This window comes from Triticum dicoccoides, chromosome 7B, assembly GCF_002162155.2.
Source record: "Triticum dicoccoides isolate Atlit2015 ecotype Zavitan chromosome 7B, WEW_v2.0, whole genome shotgun sequence".
Taxonomy (NCBI): domain Eukaryota; kingdom Viridiplantae; phylum Streptophyta; class Magnoliopsida; order Poales; family Poaceae; genus Triticum; species Triticum dicoccoides.
The window spans coordinates 730,068,686-730,080,980 of NC_041393.1; the positions used below are offsets into that span (position 1 = coordinate 730,068,686).

Genomic DNA, 12,295 nt, shown 5'->3' on the forward strand with positions numbered 1-12,295 from the left:
CTGTTCGGCGGCAGAACTAGATCATACCCATCGAGACAGTGCGGCGCGCTTGGCTGTGGCTCGAATCCGTCGAAGATCAAGTCGGCCGTGTAGTTCAAACTCCCAAATCTGACCTGATGGCCAGGGGCGTAGCTTTCGATCTGCTCCAGATGGCCAAGTGAATTGGCCCGCAGTGCAAAGCCGCCGAATACGAAGATCTGTCCGGGGAGAAAAGTCTCACCCTAGACCGCGTCGTTGTTGATGATCGAAGGAGCCATCGGGCCTAAAGTTGACGACACAGAGGAACTCTCAATGAAAGCACCAATGTCGGTGTCAAAACCGGCGGATCTCGGGTAGGGGGTCCCGAACTGTGCGTCTAGGCGGATGCTAACAGGAGACAAGGGACACGATGTTTTTACCCAGGTTCGGGCCCTCCCAATGGAGGTAAAACCATACTCCTACTTGATTAATATTGATGATATGGGTAGTACAAGAGTAGATCTGCCACGAGATCAGAGAGGCTAAACCCTAGAAGCTAGCCTATGGTATGATTGTTGTTCGTCCTACGGACTAAAACCCTCCGGTTTATATAGGCACCGGATAGGGTTAGGGTTACACAGAGTCGATTACAATGGTAGGAGATCTACATATCCGTATCGCCAAGCTTGCCTTCCACGCCAAGGAAAGTCCCATCCGGACATGGGACGAAGTCTTCAATCTTGTATCTTCATAGTCCAGGAGTCCGGCCAAAGATGATAGTTCGGCTATCCGGACACCCCCTAGTCCAGGACTCCCTCAATGGCCTCAAACCATTTTGCGGAATCTGGGCTCATCATCGCTTCCTCATAGTTCGTAGGTTCATCATGGTCTAGTAACATGATTTCCAAAATAGGATTACCGTACCACTCTGGTGCGGATCTTAATCTGGAAGATCTACAAAGTTCGGTAGTAACTTGATCTGAAGCTTCATGATCATTATCATTAGCTTCCTCACTAATTGGTGTAGGAATCACTAGAACTGATTTCTATGATGAACTACTTTCCAATTCGGGAGAAGGTACAAATTAACTTATCAAGCTCTACTTTCCTCCCACTCACTTCTTTCGAGAGAAACTCCTTCTCTAGAAAGGATCCATTCTTAGCAATGAATGTTTTGCCTTCGGATCTGTGATAGAAGTTGTACCCAACAGTTTCCTTTGGGTATTCTATGAAGACGCACTTCTCTGATTTGGGTTTGATCTTATCAGAATGAAACTTTTTCACATAAGCATCGCAACCCCAAACTTTAAGAAACGACAACTTGGGTTTCTTGCCAAACCACAGTTCATAAGGTGTCATCTCAACGGATTTAGATGGTGCCCTATTTAACGTGAATGCAGCTGTCTCTAATGCATAACCCCAAAACGATATTGGTAAATCGGTAAGAGACATCATTGCTCGCACCATATCAAACAAAGTGCCGTTACGACGTTCGGACACACCATAATGTTGTGGTGTTCCAGGTGGCGTGAGCTGTGAAACTATTCCACATTGTTTTAATTGAAGACCAAACTCGTAACTCAAATATTCATCTCCACGATCAGATCGCAGAAACTTTATTTTCTTGTTACGATGATTTTCCACTTCACTCTGAAATTCTTTGAATCTTTCAACTATTTCAGACTTATGTTTCATCAAGTAGATATACCCATATCTGCTCAAATCATCTATGAAGGTCAGAAAATAACGATACCCGCCACGAGCCTTAATACTCATTGGTCTGCATACATCAGTATGTATTATTTCCAACAAGTTTGTTGCTCGTTCCATTGTTCCAAAGAACGGAGTTTTAGTCATCTTGCCCAAAAGGCACGGTTCGCAAGCATCAAATGATTCATAACCAAGTGATTCCGAAAATCCATCTTTATGGAGTTTCTTCATGCGCTTTACACCGATATGACCCAAACGGCAGTGCCACAAATAAGTTGCACTATCCTTATTAACTTGAAATCTTTTGGCATCAATATTATGAATATGTGTATCACTACGATCGAGATCCAATAAACTATTTTCATTGGGTGTATGACCATTGAAGGTTTTATTCATGTAAACAGAACAACAATTATTCTCTGACTTTAAATGAATAACTGTATTGCAATAAATATGATCAAATCATATTCATGCTCAACGCAAAAGCTTAATAACATTTATTTAGGTTTAACACTAATCCCGAAAGTATAGGGAGTGTGTGATGATGATCATATCAATCTTGGAACTACTTCCAATACTCATCGTCACTTCACCCTCAACTAGTCTCTGTTTATTCTGTAACTCCTGTTTCGAGTTACTAATCTTAGCAACCGAACAAGTATCAAATACTCAGGGGCTACTATAAACACTAGTAAGGTACACATCAATAACCTGTATATCAAATATACCCTTGTTCACTTTGCCATCCTTCTTATCCACCAAATATTCAGGGTATTTCCGCTTCCAGTGACCATTTCCTTTGCAGTAGAAGCACTCAGTTTCAGGCTTTGGTCCAGCTTTGGTCTTCTTCACGGGAGTGAAAACTTGTTTGCCATTCTACTTGAAGTTTCCCTTTCTTTCCCTTTGCCCTTTTCTTGAAACTAGTGGTCTTGTCAATCATCAACACTTGATGCTCTTTCTTGATTTCTACCTTCGTTGATTTCAACATCACGAAGAGCTCGGGAATCGTTTTCGTCATCCCTTGCATACTATAGTTCATCACGAAGTTCTAGTAACTTAGTGATGGTGGCTAGAGAATTCTGCCAATCACTATCTTATCTGGAAGATTAACTCCCACTTGATTCAAGCGATTGAAGTACCCAGACAATCTTAGCACATGCTCACTAGTTGAGCGATTCTCCTCCATCTTTTAGCTATAGAACTTGTTGGAGATTTCCTATCTCTTAACTCGGGTATTTGCTTAAATATTAACTTCAATTCCTGGAATATCTCATATGGTCCATGACGTTCAAAACATCTTTGAAGTCCCGATTCTAAGCCGTCAAGCATGGTGCACTAAACTATCAAGTAGTCATCATATTGAGCTAGCCAAATGTTCATAACGTCTGCATCTGCTCCTGCAATAGGTCTGTCACCTAGTGGTGCATCAAGGACATAATTCTTCTGTGCAGCAATGAGGATAAACCTCAGATCATGGATCCAATCCGCATCATTGCTACTAACATCTTTCCAACACAATTTTCTCTAGGAACATATCAAAATAAACATTTGAAAGCAACAACGCGAGCTATTGATCTACAACATAATTTGCAAAATACTACCAGGACTAAGTTCATGATAAATTTAGGTTCAATTAATCATATTACTTAAGAACTCCCACTCAGACAGACATCTCTCTAGTCATCTAAGTGATCACGTGATCCAAATCAACTAAACCATAACCGATCATCACGTGAGATGGAGTAGTTTTCAATGGTGAACATCACTATGTTGATCATATCTACTATATGATTCACGCTCGACCTTTCGGTCTCCGTATTCCGAGGCCATATCTGCATATGCTAGGCTCGTCAAGTTTAACCTGAGTATTCCGCGTGTGCAAAACTGGCTTGCACCCGTTGTAGATGGACGTTGAGCTTATCACACCCGATCATCACGTGGTGTCTGGGCACGACGAACTTTGGCAACTGTGCATACTCAGGGAGAACACTTCTTGATAATTTAGTGAGAGATCATCTTAAAATGCTACCGTCAATCAAAGCAAGATAAGATGCATAAAGGATAAACATCACATGCAATCAATATAAGTGATATGATATGGCCATCATCATCTTGTGCTTGTGATCTCCATCTCCGAAGCACCGTCATGATCACCATCGTCATCGGCGCGACACCTTGATCTCCATCGTAGCATCGTTGTCATCTCGCCAACTATTGCTTCTACGACTATCGCTACCGCTTAGTGATAAAGTAAAGCAATTACAGGGCGTTTGCATTTCATACAATAAAGCGACAACCATATGGCTCCTGCCAGTTGCCGATAACTTGATTACAAAACATGATCATCTCATACAATAAAATATAGCATCACGTCTTGACCATATCACATCACAACATGCCCTGCAAAAACAAGTTAGACGTCCTCTACTTTGTTGTTGCAAGTTTTACGTGGCTGCTACGGGCTGAGCAAGAACCGTTCTTACCTACGCATCAAAACCACAATGATAGTTCGTCAAGTTAGTGTTGTTTTAACCTTCGCAAGGACCGGGCGTAGCCATACTCGGTTCAACTAAAGTTGGAGAAACTGACACCCGCCAGCCACCTGTGTGCAAAGCACGTCGGTAGAACCAGTCTCGCGTAAGCGTACGCGTAATGTCGGTCCGGACCGCTTCATCCAACAATACCGCCGAACCAAAGTATGACATGCTGGTAAGCAGTATGACTTGTATCGCCCACAACTCACTTGTGTTCTACTCGTGCATATAACACGCATAAAACCAGGCTTGGATGCCACTGTTGGGGAACGTAGTAATTTCAAAATTTTCCTACGGACACGCAAGATCATGGTGATGCATAGCAACGAGAGGGGAGAGTGTGTCCACGTACGCTCGTAGACCGAAAGCGGAAACGTTATGACAACGCGGTTGATGTAGTCGTACGTCCTCACGATCCGACCGATCCAAGCACCGAACGTACGGCACCTCCGTGTTCTGCACACGTTCTGCTCGATGACGATCCCCGGACTCCGATCCAGCAGGGTGTCGGGGATGAGTTCCGTCAGCACGACGGCGTGGTGACGATGATGATGTTCTACCGACGCAGGGCTTCGCCTAAACTCCGCAACGATATGACCGAGGTGGAATATGGTGGAGGGGGGCACCGCACACGGCTAAGGAACGATCACGAAGATCAACTTGTGTGTCCTAGGGTGCCCCCTGCCCCCGTATATAAAGGAGCAAGGGGGAAGGCCGGCCGACCCTTGTGGGCGCGCCAAGGAGGAGGAGTCCTCCTCCTAGTAGGAGTAGGACTCCCTCTTTCCTACTCCTACTAGAAGGGGAAAGGAAGGGGGAGAGGGAGAGGGAAAGAGGGGGGCGCCCCCCCCCCCTCTCCTAGTCCAATTCGGACCAGAGGGGGAGGGGGGCGCGGCCCATCCTGGCTGCCCCTCTCTCTCTTCACTAAAGCCCATAAGGCCCAATACTCCTCCCAGGGGGAGTTCTGGTAACCCTCCGGCACTCCGATTTTCTCCGAAATCACCCGGAACACTTCCGGTGTCCGAATATAGTCGTCCAATATATCGATCTTTATGTCTCGACCATTTCGAGACTCCTTGTCATGTCCGTGATCACATCCGGGACTCCGAACAACCTTCGGTACATCAAAACTTACAAACTCATAATAAAACTGTCATCGTAATGTTAAGCGTGCGGACCCTACGGGTTCGAGAACTATGTAGACATAACCTAGAACTGTTTCCGGTCAATAACCAATAGTGGAACCTGGATGTTCATATTGGCTCCTACATATTATACGAAGATCTTTATCGGTCAAACCGCATAACAACATATGTTGTTCCCTTTGTCATCAGTATGTTACTTGCCCGAGATTCGATCGTCGGTATCCAATACCTAGTTCAATCTCGTTACCGACAAGTCTCTTTACTCGTTCCGTAATACATCATCCCGTAACTAACTCATTAGTTACAATGCTTGCAAGGCTTAAGTGATGTGTATTACCGAGAGGGCCCAGAGATACCTCTCCGACAATCGGAGTGACAGAACCTAATCTCGAAATACGCCAACCCAACATGTACCTTCGGAGACACCTATAGAGCACCTTTATAATCACCCAGTTACGTTGTGACGTTTGGTAGCACACAAAGTGTTCCTCCGGTAAACGGGAGTTGCATAATCTCATAGTCATAGGAACATGTATAAGTCATGAAGAAAGCAATAGCAACATACTAAACGATCAAGTGCTAAGCTAACGGAATGGGTCAAGTCAATCACATCATTCTCCTAATGATGTGATCCCGTTAATCAAATGACAACTCATGTCTATGGCTAGGAAACTTAACCATCTTTGATTCAACGAGCTAGTCAAGTAGAGGCATACTAGTGACACTATGTTTGTCTATGTTTTCACACATGTATTATGTTTCTGGTTAATACAATTCTAGCATGAATAATAAACATTTATCATGATATAAGGAAATAAATAATAACTTTATTATTGCCTCTAGGGCATATTTCCTTTAGTATCCACACAGCAAAGAAAAGTCTTCTTCCTCCTCCCGTTGGCGCCGCCGCGGATCCACCCCGCCTCCGATGGCATTTGGCCTGTGGAGGTGCGGAGGATCTTGGCCTCCCGCCGGCGGGAGGGACCCTGTTCTCATTTGGATCCAGTTTTTGTTCGTCTTCATTCGTGTGGTTTCAGGCTTGATTTTTCCAATCTATAACTCCCTTCATCGGCGATGGTTGCTGCTCTGGTGTGCTCGTCCTTTGGGACCTTAGCACAATGACTTTCCAACTGTCTACTACAACAAGGTTTGCCCGGCTTCGATGATGGAGGGGCGATGACGGTGGCGCGCCATCGGCTCGCTCCACTGTTTGTAGTCGTCGCTAGGTGGTACATAGACCTGGTTGTAATTTGTATTACCTCTATACTGACATGATTGATGAATAGATTGGAAATTCCTCTCTCAAAAAAAGAAAGAAAAAAACTAAAATAAAAACGTGAAAGAAACAAAACAGAAACCAGGCTGGTCTTTCCAGTGCGCGTGAGCCGGCCCAACCGGGGTTCCGTTCAGCATGGGGTTCGCTCCTGTCTCGCTTACAATGCCAGACATAGGGCGCCCTTGAGATCAGGGCAACTTAGAGAGAGAGAGAGAGATCAAGGCTTATCCCTCCCGCCCTTTTCTCTCGGTTAGTTAATTAGTTTTGACTGAGATCAGTTCCAACGATAACTTGGGAAGGCGAAGCCGCCGCGCCTATATACTCTCCGCCTCCCTCTGCCCCGATCGCCCATTCGCCCCCAACCCACAACCAACCCTTCCTCCTTCCTCAAGCGCGTCAGCTCCTCCGCCCCGGCGACCCGAGCGAGATGGTTTCCGCCGACGCAGCTCGCAACGTCGTCGGTATCATCGGGAATGTCATCTCCTTCGGCCTCTTCCTCTCCCCTACGTAAGCCCCCATCCCCCCTCCTCTAATCCGCCGCCTCTTTTGTAGACAGTCTAGAGTAATCTATATGCATGGATGGTGCTTGTTGCAGGCCGACGTTCTGGCGGATCATCAAGGCCAAGGACGTGGAGGAGTTCAAGCCGGACCCCTACCTGGCGACGCTGCTCAACTGCATGCTCTGGGTCTTCTACGGCCTCCCCATCGTCCATCCCAACAGCATCCTCGTCGTCACCATCAACGGGATCGGGCTCGTCATCGAGGGCTCCTACCTCATCATCTTCTTCCTCTACTCCACCAACAACAAGCGGGTACGTACTACCACATCCCTAAATCTAATCCCCTCGCCCGTTGGTTTTCGTCTAGATAGAACAAGATCTGGCCCTAACCCATGCCCGTGCGTGCGTGCCTCCGTGCTTGCAGCTGAAGATGATAGGCGTGCTCGCCGCCGAGGCGGTGTTCATGGTGGCCGTCGTGCTCGGCGTGCTCCTCGGTGCCCACACCCACGAGAAACGCTCCATGATCGTCGGCATCCTCTGCGTCATCTTCGGAACCATCATGTATGCCTCCCCGCTCACCATCATGGTACGTACCTACACCCTCCTTCCTCATGGATCGATCGTACGTGTGCACTCTTTGATCCATGCTTTAAGCCCTTGATCCGTTTGCTCTTAATTCTGGAGGCGCAGCTGTTATTTTATTTCGTTTCATTTGTTTTGAACTTTGTTAGTTGTGTGTTAATGCATGCCGTTCTGGTCGTATGGAGTGATAATATGCATTGTTTAGAAGACATGCGTGGTTAATCTGCTAGCTCTTGATCGAGTTACTTTGAGTGGCTAGATGAATGCATGCTGCTCACCTCACACAGTAGATGTACTCTCCACACACAAATTATTTTACGAGACAAGATGTTGCCTTGTGTACATATTCTGTATTTTGTGGCTAGATTCACGTACGGGTCTGGCTTCACACACCCAAATTATTTTAGAAGATGCATGCTGTTCAACTTACGTAGATCTACTTCAGACATCCAAGTTATTTCACAAGATGTTGTTTTGTGTGCACATGTTTGGTCAAAAAAGCTCAAAGGTAACGCAACCCCTGCGTGTCCTTTCCTTGTGGATCTGGACTTGCATGCCGTGTAAATAGCTATAGCCAGCCAACCAAACTTTCTGTTGCACCCGGCCGCCAAAATCTCGTGTTAGCTGTTGGAGTGACGGGTCCGCAATCGCATGGAAGAGCCGTTCGTGACATGACTAAAAACATGTGATCCAGCACTTCATCACAAACGTATGTGCCAATGCCCCGAGGATGCATGCATGGATATATTGCGTGCATGTTCTCTTTTGCTTCTTGTGATCCTTCACTCTTGCCAAATCTATGAGTTGTGATGTTAATTAATTAACCAGTGAGTTTGTGTACCTACTCATTATATTTAGATCAGGAATTCAATGAGTAAGCCTTGTTAATTACGTACGTACGTACGTGTGCTCTTATTACCTGGTGATGTAAGCACTACTAAGATAAGATTGCGATACTTGATTGCAGGGTAAGGTGATCAAGACCAAGAGTGTGGAGTATATGCCATTCACCCTGTCGCTGGTTAACTTCCTCAACGGCTGCTGCTGGTTAGCCTACGCGCTCATCAAGTTCGACCTCTACGTCACGGTCAGTACATACATACATACATACATATACACATCTCAAACAAGTATACCGATTAAACCCAGCTAGCTAGATTTTTCTGTCTCATCGATCTAACTGCCATGCATGCATGCAGATCCCCAATGGCCTCGGCGCTTTCTTCGGCCTCATGCAGCTCATCCTCTACGGCTGCTACTACAAGAGAACCCCCAAGGAGGAGAAGAGCGTCGAGCTGCCCACCAGCAACCCCGCCGGAGCCGGCAACGTCTCGGTCACCGTGGACAGATAAGCATTGGCTTGCAGCAGCAGCAAGCCCGCCGTCGCCAAGTGATTCTAGTCCGGCCGGCGGCCGAGATTTTAGCCCTAAACATTTTGAGTAGTTAAATTCCGGATGATCGATGCTTCAACAAGTGTGGTGTGCTAGTCTTCGTTATAATTAGCTAGTCTTGATCGAGTGTGCGTTTCGTGAACCACTGTCGTCTGCCCTCGTGCAAATTAGAACTATATTCATGCAGAGGCGCAACCTGGAACTTAATATATGTAGCTGTGTTGTCCCGAATAATAATTACACCACGCTTGTCTCGTATGTGTACTCTCTGAATCTATTCTTACGCGATGATACAATATCTTCATGGATTACTGTGGAGCTTTTTAATTGTTTAGGCCGTGGTTGTTTTTGTGGAACCACGTTTATCTTCCGTTCCCTTAACACCACCACCACCATGCTGGCTTGGGAACGCGACGGCAACCCTGTTGCTGAGCCACGATAACCTGTGAAAAACGACGTCTACAAGTAATTTTACAGGGATCTCGTGTTTTTTGTTTTAGAGAAAAAGGGCCACAGCCCTGCCTCCATTTTTAGAGTACCAAAAACAAGCTTTTTTTTGTTTGTATGGCATTTTTTTGGTCTGTACATTTTGTACGCATCTCCTGATTTTGTACTTGAATTTTGGTTGTCATTGCTCATTTGGACAGACAAATGAGCAACATGTTTTCGCCGTCGATCCCATTGATGTTCTTAACATAAAACTAAAACATATCAAGAAATACTTCAAAGGATGGGGTTCCCATTCCTTTGGACATGCCAAGAAGAGGAAAAAGTGTATTAAGGAGGAGTTGGAAGAAATTGAGAGATTGGAGGAAAATGGACCCATTGATCTGGAGTTATATGAAAAAAGGATGGCCCTTAACTCGGAACTGAATGAGCTCCTGATCATGGAAGAACTTTTCTGGTTACAACACTCCGGTGAGCGATGGTTGCTCAAAGGAGACCGGAACACTACCTTTTACCATCGGGTAGCGAACAGTAGAAAACGAAAAAAATACTATCCACTCCTTCACAGCAGGAGAGGTGACTATTGAAGGCACACAAAACCTTCTGAATCATGCGACCACATTCTATAAGGACCTTTTTTGGCCGGCTAGGGGAAACCTATTTCACCTTTCACCTGAAACATTGTCAGAGGATGAAAAGCTTAATGAGGAAGATAATATCTTCCTCACAAGTGAGTTCACCAAGGAGGAGGTGAAAAAAACTCTATTTAGTATGGCATGTTGCTACTTCTTGAGTTTGCGTCGGTTTTTCCCTTGAAGAGGAAAGGATGATGCAGCAAAGTAGAATAAGTATTTCCCTCAGTTTGAGAACCAAGGTATCAATCCAGTAGGAGACAATGCACAAATCACCTAATATCTGCACAAACAATCAAACAAACTTGCACCCAACGCGATAAAGGGGTTGTAAATCCCTTCACGGTTACTTGCAAAAGTGAGATCTGATAGAGATAGATAAACGATAAAGTAAATATTTTTGGTATTTTTGGTTTATAGATCGGAAAGTAAAAGATTGCAAGAATAGTAGACCGGAAACTTGTATGATGGAAAATAGATCCGGGGGCCATAGGTTTCACTAGAGGCTTCTCTCAAGATAGAAAATAATACGGTGGGTGAACAAATTACTGCCGAGCAATTGATAGAAACGCGCAAAGTTATGACGATATCTAAGGCAATGATCATGAATATAGGCATCACGTCCGTGTCAAGTAGACCGAAATGATTCTGCATCTACTACTATTACTCCACACATCGACCGCTATCCGGCATGCATCTAGAGTATTAAGTTCATAAAGAATGGAGTAACACATTAAGTAAGATGACATGATGTAGAGGAATTAACTCAAGCAATATGATGAAAACCCCATCTTTTTATCCTCGATGGCAACAATACAATATGTGCCTTGCTGCCGCTACTGTCACTGGGAAAAAGACACCGCAAGATTGAACCCAAAGCTAAGCACTTCTCCCATTGCAATTAAATCAATCTAGTTGGCCAAACCAAACCAATAGTTCAAAGAGAATTACAAAGATATCAAATCATGCATATAAGAATTCAGATAAGATTCAAATAATATTCATAGATAAGCTGATCATAAATCCACAATTCATTGGATCTCGGCAAACACACTGCAAAAAAGTATTACATCGAATAGATCTTCAAGAACATCGAGGAGAACATGGTATTGAGAATCAAAGAGAGAGAAGAAGCCATCTAGCTACTAGCTATGCACCCGTAGGTCTGTGGTAAACTACTCACACTTCATCGGAAGGGCAATGGTGTCGATGTAGAAGCCCTCTGTGGTCGAATCCCCCTCCGGTAGGACGCCGGAAAAGGCCCCTAGATGGGATCTCACGGGTACAAAAGGTTGCGGCGGCGGAAAAGTGTTCTCGTGGATGCCCCTGTTGGTTTGGGGATATATGGGTATATATAGGCGAAAGAATTAGGTCAGGAGATGCATAAGGGGCCCACAAGGGTGGGGGCGCCCTACCCTCCTGGGTGCGCCCTCCGTCCTTGTGGCCGCCTCGTGGCTCCTCTGACTTCATCTCCAAGTCTCCTGGATGTCTTCTGGTCCAAGAAAAATCACCGCGAAAGTTTTATTCCATTTGAACTTCGGTTGGTATTCCTTTTCTGTGAAACTCAAAAACAAGGAAAAAACAGGAACTGGCACTGGGCTCTAGGTTAATAGGTTAGTCCCAGAAATAATGTAAAATAGCATATTAATGCATATAAAGCATCCAAAACAGATAATATAATAGCATGGAACAATAAAAAATTATAGATATGTTGGAGATGTATCACCTGTAATAGAGCTCCTAGACCGGATAACATCCCTGTAGAATTCTATATTCACTGTTGATATTTTGTTAAATATGAAATTATGCACCTATTTGAGGCATTTGACAATAATACTCTTGATGTAGCGCGCCTGAACTATGGGGTTATTACCTTAGTTCCCAAAATGAATAGGGCTAAAAACATTGAGCAGTACCACCCTATCTGCCTCCTATGGTGCCCTTACAAACTTATAACTAAGAGCATCTCCATCCGTCCTCCGGGAAGGCCCCCAGGAGCACTTTTTCACCGCTGGCGGACGAAAAGAGTCCCACTCACGCCCCCAGGAGCTCGATTAGCGCTAGATTTCGCCAAAAACAGAGCCAACAACCCCAACGCAAACCAGGGAGCTGCGGGCGCCTGG

At 45.1% G+C, this 12,295-nt stretch overlaps 1 protein-coding gene across 1 annotated transcript; it reads left to right on the forward strand.

Moving 5' to 3' along the window:
• Nucleotides 1-6,959: 6,959 nt before the first annotated feature.
• On the forward strand, nucleotides 6,960-9,351 carry LOC119337705 (bidirectional sugar transporter SWEET6a-like). Its single transcript, XM_037609865.1, has 5 exons — nucleotides 6,960-7,127; nucleotides 7,216-7,432; nucleotides 7,545-7,706; nucleotides 8,670-8,789; nucleotides 8,902-9,351. Exons 1-5 carry the CDS (start codon nucleotides 7,048-7,050, stop codon nucleotides 9,052-9,054), a joined length of 732 nt encoding a protein of 243 aa, XP_037465762.1. The 5' UTR covers nucleotides 6,960-7,047; the 3' UTR covers nucleotides 9,055-9,351.
• The last annotated feature ends 2,944 nt before the right edge of the window (nucleotides 9,352-12,295 follow it).

What these genes read in the sequence shown, in the direction of transcription:
- LOC119337705 (XM_037609865.1), top strand. Translation starts at nt 7,048, where the DNA reads ATGGTTTCCGCCGACGCAGCTCGCAACGTCGTCGGTATCATCGGGAAT. An exon ending in ACTCCACCAACAACAAGCGG is followed by an intron (nt 7,433 to 7,544) that starts GTACGTACTACC and finishes CCGTGCTTGCAG; the next exon opens with CTGAAGATGATAGGCGTGCT. An exon ending in AGTTCGACCTCTACGTCACG is followed by an intron (nt 8,790 to 8,901) that starts GTCAGTACATAC and finishes GCATGCATGCAG; the next exon opens with ATCCCCAATGGCCTCGGCGC.